At 49.1% G+C, this 16,444-nt stretch overlaps 2 protein-coding genes and 1 pseudogene across 4 annotated transcripts; all 3 read right to left on the bottom strand.

Annotated features, from left to right (window-relative positions):
- Positions 1-2,273: 2,273 nt before the first annotated feature.
- LOC120659008 (serine/threonine-protein phosphatase 7 long form homolog) lies at positions 2,274-4,260 on the bottom strand. Its single transcript, XM_039937091.1, has 3 exons — positions 2,934-4,260; positions 2,702-2,836; positions 2,274-2,617 (listed from the first exon to the last, which is right to left on the bottom strand). Exons 1-3 carry the CDS (start codon positions 3,138-3,140, stop codon positions 2,363-2,365), a joined length of 597 nt encoding a protein of 198 aa, XP_039793025.1. The 5' UTR covers positions 3,141-4,260; the 3' UTR covers positions 2,274-2,362.
- A 1,992-nt stretch (positions 4,261-6,252) lies between these two features.
- Positions 6,253-13,290, bottom strand: LOC120661900 (putative MYST-like histone acetyltransferase 1). Of its 3 annotated transcripts, XR_005670132.1 has the most exons (12): positions 12,931-13,290; positions 12,501-12,589; positions 12,255-12,314; positions 11,890-12,102; positions 11,376-11,444; positions 10,625-10,786; positions 10,402-10,495; positions 10,133-10,275; positions 8,683-8,887; positions 7,412-8,427; positions 6,805-6,886; positions 6,253-6,723 (listed from the first exon to the last, which is right to left on the bottom strand). XR_005670132.1 is itself a non-coding variant. In XM_039940908.1 (10 exons), exons 1-9 carry the CDS (start codon positions 13,226-13,228, stop codon positions 8,684-8,686), a joined length of 1,332 nt encoding a protein of 443 aa, XP_039796842.1. In that variant the 5' UTR covers positions 13,229-13,290; the 3' UTR covers positions 7,761-8,525; position 8,683. The 3 variants fall into 3 exon arrangements, 2 of the variants coding, with proteins under 2 accessions (XP_039796842.1, XP_039796841.1); XM_039940908.1 differs by lacking the exons at positions 6,253-6,723; positions 6,805-6,886 and having other exon boundaries at positions 7,761-8,525; XM_039940907.1 differs by lacking the exons at positions 6,253-6,723; positions 6,805-6,886; positions 7,412-8,427 and adding an exon at positions 8,472-8,528.
- Positions 13,291-13,564: 274 nt separating this feature from the next.
- On the bottom strand, positions 13,565-15,777 carry LOC120662941 (annotated as a pseudogene).
- Positions 15,778-16,444: the final 667 nt, after the last annotated feature.

A 16,444-nucleotide genomic window follows, 5' to 3' on the forward strand; every position in this document is an offset into this window, starting at 1 on the left:
TTATAAATAACTCGTATCGATCTAAATTTTCGAAAATTATCCCTTTTGGTCGCGCCAAGTTCCGTGGCGTGACTCGCTGAAGTGTCACGCCACATGCTTTGGCATGACCAAGCTACCACGCTGGCACACGCGCGATGCGGCGGATGACGTGGCAAGGCGGAGTCGCGCTACATACTTTGGCGCGACTGAGTCGCGCCATGCACCGTGGCGCGACTCAACCGAATATAGGCCCGCTCGCCAGCCGTTATCTTCCTCATGTCCCCTTTCTTATTTCCTCCACTCCCGCACAGGACCCGACCTCCATGGCGCCGCCCCTCCCCCTCCTCCTCTAGATTCACTCCATCCTCCACCCAATTTGAAGAGGAAACAAGGGAAATCGATCTTTGAAGGTAACTCATCCATTCTAACTGATTGGTTTTCTTCCATTTCGATGATTTCTTAGGGTTTGAGTTGGCTAGGGTTTAGATAGGGTTTGAGTTGAAATGGGTAATTTAGTACGAATCGGGTAGGATTAGTTGTGTTGTGTCGTGCAATTGAGCGATGGTGTCACTTTTGTACCGTGTAAAAATTGCTGCATGTATCAATTTGAATGTGTTATTGGTCTTTTGTATTTGAATGTGTACATGGATCGTTTAGTTCGTTTATTCTCTGGTGGGACGGTCAATGAAAATGGAGAGTTTGCAAGAATGAGGCAACAAGTAGTCAGATTCGATATGACACCATCATTTGATGATATAATAGGTCGAGTGAATTCCTTATTCAAAGTAGAAAATGTGCGAATGGAGTTAAGACTACGTGGTAGGTTTGATGCCATAAAGGGAAGGTGTCACTATGTGTTGATGCCAATTGGTTGCGAGAATGATTGGTTGTTTTACAAAGAGTTGGTAAGTGGTTCGCAAGTTGGTTGTGCGGAGGTAGTGGTTGACGTGGATACTCGTAGTATGGATGTGCCCAGTCAAGGTGGTGATGAGTACCCCATTGAACACCTAACTCAAGAAGCCATATTACCGGATAACGATTCTGATGCCCCGGAGGAAGATGAAAATAGTGGTAATGATCTTTCTCATGACTCAGATGATGATGAAAGTGATGACGAAGTTGGATATGACACATGTCGTGTAAACAATGATTTTGATGAAGGCGGCTTTGAGAATGAGGAGGTCGATGAAGATGGCATTTCCCAAAGCTCGGAAGAAAATGAGGATGGTGAAGGCGACAATGATATGTTATTTCCAGGAAATCAAGGGACACATCTTGGACAAACAACACCTCAAGCAACTCCGTTCGTGGGACCAACACCGATGGCAGATGAAATGTTGGAAGAGGTAGTTAGAGAAGATAGATCAACCCTTTTTGGCATGGGGTGATTGGAAATATGCCACTCAAATTTGTTGAAATTGGATTTCATATTGAAATTCATGCCACTCAATGGCATGAATTTCAACATGAAATCCAATTAGGTGAAATTTGAGTGGCATGGATCAAATTTCACCTTTTGGCATGCGCATACCCCCAATTTACTTCAGTTGAGTTGAGGCAGTTGAAGGCTATGCATGTGGATGTTCCAACGGTCCCTATTTTCCATTCTGTTCCGAGGGAGGGCTATTGTGATTCAGGTCTACGTTTTGCTTCTGTTGAGTCCGATAGTGGGGAGCAGTTGATAGAAAAGGGAATGATATTTGATAGCCTTGAGGAACTTAAATTTTTCTTGAGGGACTACTCTGGGAGGCACCATAGACCGTATGATGTGGTGCATTCCTCGACTAAATTAAGGTACACGGTTCAGTGCCAGCAGGGGTGTCCTTGGAAGGTTTGGTCACGTCCTGTCGCTGATGATAGGGTGAAATGGAGGACCACTAATGTAAAACAACCTCACACACGTGGGACATCTGAGGTTTCTCAAGAGCATTCTCAATGTACCGCACGCTACATTGGGAGACGGATTGCCGCAATGGTTCATGCAGACCCTGATGTATCTGTAGCGGTTATTATTGAAGCTATTCATGGTTTTACAAATTATCGGGTAAAATATGGAAAGGCTTGGAGGGCTAAGCAGCATGCTATAGCAATGTTGTGGCGCGACTGGAAGGAGGCGTATGGAAGGGTACCAAAAATATTAAATGCAATTGCACACTTCAACCCGGGGATAAAGTGGTGCATTCATAGCACAGGCAGGCAAGATATGCACAAGGGTTCCATGAGGCCCGTAATGAAACATGCATATTGGTGCTTCCCACAATGTGTAGAGGCATTCAAGCATTGCAAACCTGTTATAAGTGTGGATGGCACGTTTCTTACCGGAAAGTACTGCAGGGCATTGTTGATTGCAACAGACATGGATGGTGAGGATCGTTTGATCCCGCTAGCATTTTCCATAGAATGAGATTGCAGAAAATAAATAACCATACCCGTGCAACTCATGGCTAGTATTAATATACTCAGGCAGACAAGACTGAAGTATTCCAAATTGGCGCATCACCCGACTTGGAAGGTGGTACTCAACAATGTAATAGTAAATAAGAGGGCAAACTGAGCGCCAGTATTCATTATCCCTCATGCATTGCGGACTAAGATTCATGTTTTCCACCTCCATGCGATTGTATGGTTGCCATTCAACCTAATACGATATGTTCAATATGATTACAACAAATTAAGGACTATATTCCATGAATTGCGGTAGAGGAGGTGGTTATAGACTTACGTGTGCAGCATTTAGGCAATCAAGGGCATTGTTGTAGTCTATGTACCGCCTTCCTGGATTACCGTGCACGGTACCAATATTATTCCATAACCAACCCACTGTAGCCACAGTCTCTCCCTCGTATAATGGCGTAACCTTAGATATAACAATAAATAATGACATTAGCGAATTTTGAAGATTACCAAAACCTAACAACAACAATGCAAAAGTAATGAACAAATAAAATACTTACTCCATGAGCATAACGCTCCAGCCGGCCAACAGGAAGGCACTCCCACATCCACAGTTGCAATAGGTAAGCACAACCACCAAGATTTGCACTATCTTTGCTCCACCTACAAGCATCACACAGTTGACGGTACAACCACCCAAGTGTTGCGTTCCCCCAGCTGAAAGTGGCAATGTTGTCCCAGTCTTGACCAATTAGTTCTAGCCACATCCATGAGATTGTATACCCGCTCGAATCAGGAAATAGAAACCCGGCGACCAATTGCCATAGCTATGCCCGAGCGAACCTAGCAACCGTCCCGCCATTAGCATCCGCTCCAGGTGGTGTACCAAAATGTTGTGTCAACCAAGCTGAGGTCACTCCCGTAGGCCTCTTATCCTTCGTGTCTTTGGTGGTTCGGGTGGGTACACTCCAAACAACAGCTCCACTCTTTCTCTCCATCCATTTGGAGAGATGCTACCAGTTACGGCTCTACCATCTATACGAAGCCCAAATAGCATTGCCACATCTTGGAGTGTAATTGACATCTCACCGGCGGGGAGGTGGAATGTGTGTGTCTCAGACCTCCACTGGTCCACCAGAGTTGTTAAAGCTGCATTGTCCATCTTGGGGAGGCCCTCCTTGACTAGCCACGCCAACGGGAGGAATCCAGCCCGTTTTAGGTACGGTGCGTACCTATCGTCATGTAGCATCTCGAAAATTCACCCAAATAAATTACTCGCTAAAAATATTTTTCAAAATCTTTTCGTCGCTGAGCTCAAATCTCTTCCGGCGATTCATCATCCTGGCACTAAAAATCAAATCTCTGTCCCGACACCGAATTCAATCATCGTTTAAAATTTTCCCTATCTCCTCGTTTCTCGTGCGCATCGCTTCTCGAGTTCTCGTCGACGCCACGCCCGGCTCGCGACCGGCGCCGCGAATCCCGCCGGCGCCTCCTTTTCTTTTTCCCTATTTTCCTCTTTTTTCCCTTTTCTCCTTTTCCTTTTCTCCTTTTTCTTTTTCCTTCTCCTTTCTTCCTTCTTCTCCCTCCTGCTCCCTGCCCACGCACGGCTCCCTTGCCCACACGCTGCACGCGCGCCCCTGTGCGCCCACGCACTCCACGCACCTGGGGTGCTCGTCGCGCCGCTCGGCCCCTGCCCGACCTGTCCCGTCGCCCTGTGCCGCCTTGCCGCTCGCGCCGCCGCTCCACGACGACAAGCGCCATTAATTGCTGCCGAGATGCTCGCCGGCCGCCGGCCACCGTGCCCCTCCAATCCACCGCCTCCCAGCGCCTATAAATAGGCCGGAGCGCAGCCCTCCTCCTCCACAACCTCCACCACCCCCGCTCACTCCCTCCCCACGCTCGCAGCGCCGCCGCCACGGCCATAGCCGCCGCCCTTCGCCCGCCGCCGTGGGCAGCTCGCCTCGCGCCATATCCGCCCAAGCTAAGGGGCGTAATAGGATCTCCCCACCCCCACGACCACCACCGCAGCCGTCGTAGCTCCGCCCCAGCCCCGCAGCGCCGCCTCCACGCCCGCCGCCGGCCACCTCCGCCCGCCGCCGTCGCGCCACCTCCTCACTCCATCTCCGCCCGAGGTGAGTAGGGGAATCGGTCTCCCCCACCTCCCTCTCGCTTTTCCCCTAGCCCCGGCTGCCGCCGCGCCCTGGGCCGCCGACAAGGGCCGCCGCCGGCGCCCTGCCACCCCTCCTCTGTTTCATGGGAGAGAGGAGGAAGAAAGGGCACTTTTGCCCAAAGGCCCCTCCCTTCCTTCCTTTTTCTTTAAGAACCCCCTCCTCTCTAGTCCTTTTCCAAAGAAGCCCCTCTCCTTTATTTCTTTAGAGAATCAGTCCCTCCACCATACAAAGATATTTATGAATAAACCCCTGTCCTTTTTAGAGTAACCCAGATATTTCGAAAAAAATTCAAACAAGCCCTTTCCTTCCCAGAAATAATTACAAATGGGCCCTAGATCCCGGTTTAGCCCCTAACCACCTCTTTAACCAATCATTTCTTGTGCCAAAAATCATCCGATTGCCACGAAATTTGACCACACCACTTCAAATATAATTTCAGATGTGCCATTAGAAAATCTCCCAAAAATATTCTTCCTATCTCCATATCTTAATTTTTCCTGTTTCGAGCTCAACGGTAAAACCTCTATTTCCTTTTCTTTATTGTGTGCTTGTTTATGTGCGCCGTAGATCACGGTGTGAACGAGGGAGAACCCAACGAGGAGTACACAGAGCAGTACCATGAGCCGGAGCCCAAGAACGAGTACCGCGAGCAGGAACTCCCGGAAGGTTTCGAAGACGGCAAGTTCAATCTCATCCTTTGATGCATATTTTGTCCTAGTTTTATAAACACAACCTACTGGCCTGTTTTACAAAGCTGCATATGCTTTGACTGCTAAAAACATGGTTGGATAGCCACCCCTTGATTTGTTATGACTATTCCTTGACCACCTAGATTAATGTCTAAATATAATTTATTCTATTTGGATGTTAATCACTGCTAGAATGCTTAGGATCTTGAATTACAACACATCAAACATGGTACAACTTGTTTTATAAAAGGAAAATGTGTGAGTGTGTGGGAAGGGGGAATGTGGAATTTTTGGAAACTAAAAGAAAGATGAGCTTAGATGAAATGGATGACACTTCTGTGTGAATTACCAAAAGGTGTGCTCGTACCTTTGTGGTTGAGCAAGAAGGTTGGGAGATATCCATCTTGTCATAATTAAGGACCGAGTTGATATGTCATCTTGCCTAACTCAACTATCGTGTAAACCACTCAACCGTTGTGTGTGGCAACGGCTTAGCATAAACCCCACTAGCTAGTCTGATAGCCATGAGGAGAGCTGAGAGCAATGAGTGATTAAGGAGAAGGGATAAGATCACGGTGACTTATGCCTCGATTAAACCTCGGTGATAGGTCAATGACCCCTTGGTGGATTCCGTGTGGGCTAGTCAGGTCTAGCTAAAGTGGGTAATGGCTTTGTTGGGATCTGCACCGTCACTAAGGTGATCGTGCTGTGGTACCCCACTTATGGGTAAAGTTGCACACCTCTGCAGAGTTAAAACCTATTCGAATAGCCGTGCCCACGGTACTGGGCGAGTTACGGTTTGGTCACACAACTAGTACTCCTGGGAATGGATGGTTGGCATGAGCTGTTTTGGAAAAGTGTCCGGCAGCTGTGTCGTGTGCTACGGCGGATGAGGAATCCGAAAGCAATTTAAAACTTGGATCTTTTGTGTAGGATCGACCCCACTCAGTTACTAAAGATTTTTTTTAAGAAAAAACATGTTTCAAAATAAATCCATGCATGAAAATTGCTTTCCGTAAATTAAACCTTAGCCTTACCCTTTATTTACCCTGTGCATATATTCTGTTTATACCCCCCTCCGTGGGTGTGGTTGAACTTGCTGAGTACGTTTGTACTCACTCTTGCTTAATTTTTACAGAGGAAGATCCATAATTTATTCCCGATGACGTTGAGTAGGGGTTCCGTTCTGCACCCAACCTTGCCTGTGGTTAGGGTCACCCGCAGGAAGCTTCGTATGGCGCAAGACTCTGATGACCTCGTCGTGGTTCATGTTCTTGTTTGGGTTTTAGTTGTTGTCCTCGCGATAGTGGTGCTTCATTGCCTATTACCGCGTAGAGTTGTACGGTGATGTACCATCTGATGTAATAAATGTGTTATCAGTCTCTTGGGACTGATATTAGTATCACATTTGAGTCACCTCTTATGAGGGGACGCTTCACGTCCCACCCCAGAGGCTTGTGAAGGCGGGGGCGTAGAGGCTTCAAAACCTACAAAAATATCAATGAACTTTATAATCAACTAAAATCAAATTAATGACTTGACAAAAATAAAAACGAACACAAGTTCACCTGCGTACGCTCTTCTTGTATCTTGCCACGGTGTCACTCATCGTAATGCATCTCCAGGAGAGGGTAGCGCGTGGTATGCCATCTACATATAAAAAGTAATATATAATAAATAATCCCTTTGTTTCGTCAGACTTGTACTATGAACACTGGAAAAGTGCACATAGTTAACTCACACCACACCACAAGTGCACATATTTGAAATATTTGTGGTTCATGTAGTACACCCTTTGAAACACATGAACACAACACACCAACACACCCTTCTATTACATGAACTACGAAACATATGTGGTGCCCTAGAAAATTGTATATAATGCTAGAAAATGTAACTGCATTTTGTGGTCGTGTTTCAAAGTTTCACACTCATGACTCATCCCTGGCCCTTTCAAAGTTCCAAAGCACATCAATGGCCCAGGGGAAAAAAATAGGTTTAGGCATAGTAGGCTAGACTCGTTGAGGGAAAAATGAGCACTAGAAAATTGAGAAAAATAAAGTTTAGCCATAGTAGCAACTACCAACATTCTGATAATTTATTAGCGAGTAGTAGGTATAAGCAAACATGAGCACTGGAAATTTGAGATGGAATAACTAGAATCCTCTTACTCACCTCTGTAATCGAGGGAACCAGAGGCGGATCTGGATCCGGCGGCCCAAATGGCCCTGGCGGAGGCGGCAATGGCGGCGGCTAGTGCTCCGCAATGGTAGCGGTAGGGGGTGGGCCGTGCAGGGCCCCGGCGGCCGGTCCGCAGGGGGCACGCGGGTGCAGGGCGCCGGGGGCCGGTCGCCAGGCCGCGGGTGGGGGGCGGCTGCACGGCGGGCGGCAACGCCGGCCGCGGGCAGGGGAGCTTGCTGCAGTGCTCCGGCGGCCGCAAGTGGCGGGCGGCTGGGTGGGTCGCGGGCGGCGGGGTCCCCGGGTGAAGCCCCTGGACACAAGATAGGGAAGTAAGGAATTTGGGTAGGGTTTCTCGGTGGGCCGAGTCAAAATTGACTGAGTCGCGCCACGGCGCATGGCGCGACTCTATCGCACCAAAACATGTGGAGCGACTCAGCCTTGCCACGTCATCCGCCACATCGCGCTTGTGCCAGCATGACAGCTTGGTCACATCAAAGTATGTGGCGTCCCCGCCCAGTAGGCGGCACAGCGCTCGGCCCCCACGCCACGACGGATCTCATCTCCTCCCTCGCGTCGCGTCCCCGCCTGAACCCGCAACTGCATCTGTCGTCTTCCCCACAGCCCCTTGCTCCCTCCCCGGTTTGTTTTTGTCCCCCTCACACTGTCACACATAACCCATTCCGCCCTTTCTCTCCCCGGGCTCATGGGCACGCACGTACACGCAAGCCCCACCCATATGGGCGCACAGGTGCGCGTGCCGGTACGCCCAATCTGCTGCAACGGCCATGCCAAACGTGCGACACTAACAACGCCGAACAAAAAAAAATGCAAGCATGAACCGGGCATGCGTGGCACGGGGGCAGGCGCCCTTTCGAAGCGAGTGGCAGGGCAGGATCTGTATCTGGCAATGGCCGCCCGGGCAGTCAGCAGCAGATCGGCACAGCTGTTCCATTGAATCATGGGGACGAAGACCGGTCTCACTTCGCTGCCGGTTCCTCGCCCTGATTTGCCTATCAAGGAGAAAAGGCAGCATGATTGATGCGAGATACAGAAATGAGTTGGGAACCAAGAGCTCAGCTGGGTTGTGTAGTTCTTTCACTTTCGGAGACTACTGCAGCACAAACACAACAAATGTGGATGTTACAGTTACAGACTACTACAGTTTGACAGTACACGAGTGAGGGGAGATGAGATCCTAGCAAATGTACAGGACTGGATCGGTTAGCGTCTCTAATCTGGGGCTGGGAGCTGCTGTAGTGCTGTACCTTAGCCTTGCTCCTTGTAGGGAGTCCAGATCAGCTTGCTAACGTCGACGTCCAGGCCGCCCCGGCCCGCCGCCTTGAGGTGGCGGTCCAGGACCTTAGGGTCGGCGCAGATGACGTGCTGCCCTTTGCGGTACTGGATTAGGTCCAGGCTCTGCAGCGTGCTCAAGATGTCATCTGCTTTTATGGCCGTCATATCGCTAAGTTCCTGCATGCAAGTCTCGTTAGGAACAGATGCGCCTGCATATAGGAACCATTTATGATGGAAACTGATGACGAGATAATGTGGCAGCAGGACGCTGTCATTTGGATTAAAAACAACTATGAATGGTAGAGGAACACGCTATATATGTACGAAGGTGGAACACTTAAAGATCTGCTATGACCATGTGCACTCTACCAACAAACACTGTAGTTACAGGTCAGAGACAAGAAGGCAACAACAATTGACGTCCACAATACAATAGTTTCATGTACTTATAATCTAATGTTCTCCCTTGCATACGTCCAAACGTTTTCAAGGGCTGCAGCAACATAAACAGGAATGCCACAGGCAGAAGAGCCAGAGAGCACATGGATCAATGTCCTTCCATGGAGGAAGTTTCTGCAGATTTTACTGGTTGCACGTGGCTCTGCCAGCATACACTGTATTTTTACAGTTTTAGAAACAATTCTATTCAGTACAGTTCTTACTTGCCTTGAAGAATCTGAACCTAATATGTTTCATTGTTGTACAATCCTTATATATCTGGTACATGTTACAGCTGCCTATGACATAACATTACTATTTACATGTAATGTCTTCTCTATGATATTACAATGATTTCAGCAACAAGCATGATTCTCCTAGTCTTAGAAGTGAAAAAAAAAACATGAACTGCTCATATAACTGTTCCTTTAGCAGTTTAAAAATTTTCCAGTAAAAATTCTACTGCACGCAGAGTTAAAACCAGGTATACCAATCTACTACCTCCCTGAATGGCAGGGCCACAGTGCACTATGCTGATTACTACAATCCCTTAAATAACTGATATGTACCATCAAATGGGCTGCTTCACATGCACCCAAAAGTTTCAGGGCCCAAAACGTGCAGGAAGGCTAAGGTGACTCCGCTGCTGCCTGGCACTACCGACCCTTTAGGGTAAGTTGGAAGGAGATCGGAACTGATGAACTAAACCCAAACATTCCTTAGGTAATCTCCCACGTCCAAAGACCCTTAGCACAGATCAAGTTATGGAGTACTATATCGAAATGTCCTTGCTTAGGGAATGCTTAACTAACGCAGCATTACAGCACAGCCACCAACTTGTTCAAGGGTAGGTCAACTCTTTTTTTGTCATAGAACATATATAACCTAGAGAAAGTAACTCTTTCTAGAGCTGTCGTATCATAATTCAATCGGCTTTTGAAATTTGTACAACGAAAAACTTCTGGATGGAAGGAAGGGTGTTACCTTTATAGATATGTTGCCCTTATGTTTCTTTAGAATTTCTAGAAGCACTCTAGTCCAATAACCTCTATAGCTGAGCAGACCAAGATCAGAAAGAGGGCGCTCCGGTGTCCCAACTTTGCCTTCCTTCTTGGAAAGCTCATATGCTATAAAAGTAAAAATAGTTCTCCCGTGAATAAAAAGATAAGAGTACATAAGTGGCTTTTGGCCCACATGAGATTCAAAATTCAGAGATTAGATAATGGAATTTACAACTCAGAGGCCATACTTACAGAAAGCAATCAGGAACTTCCCATATCCTTTTCTTTGGTATGGGGGGAGAGTGAGGATGCAAGCCAAATTGTAAGATTCTTCAGAGTGTTTTTCCTGCAAAGAGAAAAAACCATTCAACAAAATTTAGCTATATGTTTTCTAGCATTAAATGATCAATATCTACTGATGTGAATCATATCTTGTATAGAAAATACATAGATTCATATTGTTTGTGAACTTTACCTTAGAGAAATATCCCACCATATGACATCCCCGGTCATCACATTCACACAGGACATAAAACAAGAATAGATCAACGTCGTAGTACAATGTCTTGTGATCAAGAAATAGCTTGGCTAAATAACAAAGATTCTGTCCATAAACCTTGTTCTTCTTGCCATCAACCTGTAATTGTGCAAGCATTTTTCAAATTACTATACAAAGAGCAAATCAAGCAGCTAGATAACAGAAACTCTTCATTCATATGAACTGAATGTTGCCAACTGTGGCACCTATCTGGCTACCTCCTACATGTTTATTGAATGATACGTCTATGATTGGATTCCTAAACATTACAGCAATGGCCTTGCAAAGGTCCTTTAATTGACCAACCACAACTGACCAAAATACTTTTGTAGCATATTTTTCCAGATTCAGCTAAGTGCATAAACTTGCTAACAAATCAAATGCATGGACTTCTTTTACATTTTGCTAGAAACCATACGTCGTTCTAGCCTACCCCCAACTTGCTTGGGATCAAAAGGCTTTGTTAAAGCATTCTCCCTACAATTACTGCTATAATAAGTATTTGTAAGCAACCACTTGCAGAACTGCAGTGTGAGCTATCTTCTCAAAAAATGTTTGCTCAAAAGTGGCAAAAGTAAAACTTCGGTACCCCATGAAGAAAACATGTCGATAAGACCAACAGGACAATAACTAGGACGTCCAGATAGCAAAATACTTATGGGGGAAGTTAATATCGATACAAACTTACCTCGAACATCGACAGAGTCCCACTTCTATAGATTTCATCACCTGGGGGATGTTTCAGATCACACTTTTTCTGTAAAACCAAAGAAGATATTAAGAACTGGTTGTGCTTATAGCACTTCAGCATGCATGAGAATTCTGTTTTAGGGTGCCTGTATGCTTGTGGCCTTGTTATGTGTATGTGCTCTGCTATTAATAGTAGTACTGTATGATTACTTTTTAAAACGTAGTATTTAAATTGATTAATTGCAAGCATACCAACCTGAATACTGTACGATTAAGTTCAAATAAGCTATTTGTTTGCATAAATATATGGATGTTTGCTGATACAGTACAAAACTACCTAGATCATCTAGTTGCTGTCTTGACAGCTTAATTCCTATTCTCACAGTGACTACCCATCTAGAACCTAGAGTTGAGACAAACATGAAAGGAGTTAAGTAAGGTCAATAAGTTTGGATCTCAAGGTAGCAACATGTATCTAACAAATAGGCAAGGTACAAATAAGTATAGCTCACCATGTGCCTCTGAAGCTGTTCTTTGCGCTTCATGAAGTTGAGGCAAAATTCACAGAAAAACAGCTTCGGGCAGTCATTGTACTCTGGTGGAAAAGGGGAGAAATACCATGTATCTATCTCATATCTCCCAAGTTCTATCTTCGCAATGTTCTTCACCTTTGTGAATTCTTCATGTTCCCGCAAGCTGGCTGCATCAAGTTCCTCATGACCTTGCTACAAGAGCAATTGAGGTCAAATGAGAGAAATATTTTTCACCAAATGCAGGGTAAGCTAATGCCTCAATTACCACTCCAATAATAAATCTTCACATTACACTTTGAGTGAAAATACTAAAACTACAGTGAGTAATAACATCTGCATCATACCTCCACATGTGTTTCATCAATTTTACGTTTCTGGTGCCGGGTCATCTTTAAGCTTGTCGCCTGGATAAATATCAAAAGATAATCATATTAATCCTTCATATTGCAAAGACAGTGCTGTCAATAAAAGTTTACAAATTGCTTCATGAAATTTTTTTGCAAATCAAACGTTGCAGCCACTGACTAAATGCAAATGGTATAGCTGTCGTTTGTATGTACAAGCAATATAACAGCATGCATTTCCCTTACCTTATCTTCTACTTTTTCATCGACATCGGTTTCAACAGTATCAAGATCAAGTTGCTCAAGCTTAACCCACTCGTCAAGCCTTCTATTGACTGCAAATTCAAATCGTTTAAGTTAGTCATCCAATATCCGAACAGGCTCCTGCTATTACAAGAGACTGGCCCCAATTTCCAATTAAAATTGTCGGTAGGAATAGGAGACTGTGATTATACTAAAATTCTCGACCACCTGAACGATCATTGCTGAAATGTGCAAAGGAATGAAAACTGAAAGCTCAGTTCATCACAAAAAGCCTTCAATTGAACGTCTCTACACCCAATTGACCAGTGAGCTGTAAAACCCAGATTTCCCCAAATCTGTAAGAGCCCAAAACCTAACCCTAGACACGAAACCTCCTGATGGGATTGGGATGCGAGGCAGGGAGGGTCCTTACACTCAGTGTAGTGGACGTAGTACTCGTAGTCGGCGGGGGAAGAGGACGAGGAGCCCTTGCGGCGCTCGATGACCTTGACAGGGTGGAGCTTCTGGTCGCGCCACCGGCACATCACGCGCGTGCCAACCTCCAGGGGCAGGTGCGCCGCCCACGACGCGGACGCCGCCGAGGACCTCAGCCTTCTCTCCATACCTCCTCCGTTCGGCGCTGCGCTGGCCCCGTTGCACGCAGTGCCGCCGGCTCCGCCGGCGGCGGCGGAGCCGTTCTCCGGCGCGGTCGACGCTTCCATGGAGCCCATCTCGTCGTCGGAGCTGGAGCGGATCCGATGTGAGCGGTTCGGGGTTGGGCCTTCTGGACTGTGGGCTTTGTTACCTGAATTTTATCAACTTGAGGTTGCGCGTGGTCCGGATGGTGGGGCCCGTATGTAAGAAGCTCTCTGTCCGTCTATTGCAGTGTGTGGGCTAACTTGCGCCACGTCGGCCCAGTTTAGGTGATCATCGTTGGGCCTTGCCAGCCCTAACGAAATGATATTCCTTGCCTTCTTTTTTTCCCTGCACGACACTACAGACTAGTAGTGCTAGTACGGCCACAAAACAAGAAAACTCAATGAGCAGTTACGATCATATGAAACGGATTAGAGAAACGAGTATACAAGTTGAATTTCACTGAAAGAAACCGTTAAAGATTTACATGCACTTGTCATTCAAAAAAAAAAGAATCATCGTCCATTGTGAGATGAATTTTCTTTCCCGCAGCAAGACGCTCAAACTCAAACTACGTGGGTAGTCCTCTGTCCTTGGTCAGAGCCTCAGCTGCCCTCCTCCCGGACGCCAGCGCACCGTCGAACGTGGCCGAGCACCAGTGGTCACCGCAGACGTACAAGCCATCGCCGACCCTCGGGTCCCTCCCGGCTGGCGTCGTCGGTGGCGTCTGGTCCGGTTGCGCGAACCCGATACGGTACGTCCTCAAATGCGTCCACGACGCGACCTGTCCGGCGCCGAACCACCCGCCGAGCTCCCGGACCACCTCGTCGGCCAGATCGGCGTCCTCCCTGTCGGCGAACGAGCCGACGAGGGACACGGACACCAGCACCTTCCCCGGCGGCGCGTACGACGGCGCCACGTTGGTGGCGAAGAACATGTTGTTCACGATCCCCTTGCCCGACCCGTTGAGGAGCAGGATGGGGTCTTGGACCAGCGCCCGATCATTGGAGAAGTAGAGGCAGACGGTGCTTCTCTCCGATTTCTTGGGTTTCTCTGGAATCGATAGCTGCGGCAGGAGCTTCTCGGCCTCCGGCTGCTCGACGGTGACGATGACGCCGAGCTAGCCGGGGATGGTTTCGCCGGTGTCGAGCGTCACGCCGGACCCGTCGATGGCGGCGGCGCGGGAGTTGAGGCGGACTGAGCCCGCAGGGAGGCGGTCCGCGAGCTGCGACGCAATGGCGTCGATGCCGTCCTCGGGCAGCGCGTTGTCGCCGAGGGCGAGGCGCTTGAACACGAGCTCGAAGAGCCGCGACGACGTGTCGAGCGCCGGGTCGAAGAATATCCCGGCGAGGAACGGCCGCAGGAACCTCTCCACGATGGAGGGCGAGAACCCGAGCTGCTGCAGGTGGGTGGCCGTGGTCGTCTCGGGCGCCGAGAGGATGGCGTCGTCCGGGGCGGCCGCCGCGCGGAGGCGCGTGAGCCCGACGAGGACCTTGTCGGCCAGGGTGCCCACAGGGGAGAACACCGCGGAGAGGGAACGGAGCGGGAGGCGGAACGGGTCAGAGAGCAGGTAGAAAGGCTCCCCGGCGCCGGTGAAGACGAGCGCGCCGGGGTAGAACGGCCGGAGCCGCAGCGCGGGGAAGTCGAGGAGGCGGCGGCACTCCGGGTCCGCGGTGAGGAAGATCTGGAAGCCCCGGTCGAGGCGGTACCCGTCGACCACGTCGGTGGCGACGCGGCCGCCGAGGCGGTCCGAGGCCTCGACGAGCGTGAACGGCGGGCTGCGGCGAGCCCCGCCCCCGACAATGACTGCCTTGCGGGCTGCGGCGGGGCTCGCCGATGGTGCCGCGGCGGAAGCGGCCACGGTGAATCGGAGCGCGGCGGCATGGCAGTTGGAAGTGGGGCTTGGGCGGCGCGGGGAGGAGGTGGGGCGCGTGAACGTGCATGGGCGTTGCAGTTGCAGGTCGCAGCGAGTGGCGGGAAGCGGCCGGGCGGTTTGGCCATTCGAGTGGTCTCTAGGAGCTCGTCCATGGAGCTTGTGGATATGGTGGAGTGGTTCATGGAGTCGGCGTTGGGTGGAGACCGTAGCTGAGATACTGGCTGTGGGGTCACTTATGAGTGGGTGTACGTAGGCTCGGTCCAGGGAAAGAGAGGGTGGTGGCGCTCGCGTTATCCTCGCTCAATCTGATGCTGCTGCTGGAGAACGGCTTGCAGGATCAGAATGTGCCGACTGCTGAGGGCCAAATCACGATGAGAGATCGGAATTCCTGTGATGGCAGGGCCGCAGGGGCACGAAGATTAGCTTTCGCTGCTCCAGATTCTTCAATCGAGCACCCAGCCCACTCTGCTCCTCTGATACATGATCCTGACGAAAAGGCAAGATGAAGCAAACTGTATCTGTATGACCGCTGCCAACCTGCCCAACCGCGTTTTGTGGCCAGCGTTGCCCCACCACACCGAATGCTGACAGTGGGGGTGGTGGACTGGAGAACAGGGGGCGCCACCGGCTACAGCGCCGTACTGCCGGCAGTGATCCGAAACAGGAGGTCAAGCAGGAAGCGGTCAGCGCCCCCCAGAGAGACTGGGGGCGTACGCGCGCTGAGTCAAGGCGGTGGTGACTGACGCGGCCGCGCGAGGGCGGCGGCATGGCAGGCGCGGTCGCCGCACGCCACCAGCGGGTCTGCGGATCGGGGAGGTGCCGCCCCCGCGCGCGCGGCGACTGCGGCACTGCCTACCTAGCGGACCGGCCGAACCGCTGGGTCCGGTACTCGTATACCGGTCCGGTTTGGCCGGAAACCGGTCGGTACCGGTGGAATTAAATTCAGTTCAACCGGTTCGTACCGGTATACCGGCCGGTTAGACCGGTTTACTGGTCGGTTTGAATTTAAATTCAAATTTAAAATCGCATGTGTAACCGGTTTGGAACGGTATACCAGCCGGTTTGACCGGTATACCGGCCGGTTTGACCGGTTTACCAAGTGGGCCTTAATGGGTCGTCTCATTTTTTTCCTTTTCTTTTTTATTTAACTTTAAATGCCCGAAAAGTATGTTAAACGAATAAATTTTTGAGAAAATTTGACACAATTAGATTCGTCGCACCTTAAAGTATTTTTAGAATTTTTTATGAATTTTTCATTTTTTTGAATTCAAATTCAAATTTTGAATTTGGACCGGTTTGGTACCGGCCCAAACCGGAACCGGACCTGACCGGTTTGACCGATAACCGATCAAACTGGACAGGTTCCCACCGATTTTGTAAACCCTGGTCCCTAACGCCGCCTGGGGACTCAGCGTGCGTAGCCTACGCCATCGGA

This window comes from Panicum virgatum, chromosome 2N, assembly GCF_016808335.1.
Source record: "Panicum virgatum strain AP13 chromosome 2N, P.virgatum_v5, whole genome shotgun sequence".
Lineage (NCBI taxonomy): Eukaryota > Viridiplantae > Streptophyta > Magnoliopsida > Poales > Poaceae > Panicum > Panicum virgatum.

Bases quoted from the DNA above. Each gene is read 5' to 3' on its own strand.
- LOC120659008 (XM_039937091.1), bottom strand. From the start codon at position 3,140: ATGTGGCTAGAACTAATTGGTCAAGACTGGGACAACATTGCCACTTTC. The intron at 2,837-2,933 runs GTAAGTATTTTA...GTTATATCTAAG, and splicing joins TGGAGCGTTATGCTCATGGA to GTTACGCCATTATACGAGGG. The intron at 2,618-2,701 runs GTAAGTCTATAA...ATATCGTATTAG, and splicing joins ATTGCCTAAATGCTGCACAC to GTTGAATGGCAACCATACAA.
- LOC120661900 (XM_039940908.1), bottom strand. From the start codon at position 13,228: ATGGGCTCCATGGAAGCGTCGACCGCGCCGGAGAACGGCTCCGCCGCC. The intron at 12,103-12,254 runs GTATGATGCAGA...TTGCTCTTGTAG, and splicing joins TTGATGAAACACATGTGGAG to CAAGGTCATGAGGAACTTGA. The intron at 11,445-11,889 runs GTGAGCTATACT...TTGGTTTTACAG, and splicing joins AACAGCTTCAGAGGCACATG to AAAAAGTGTGATCTGAAACA.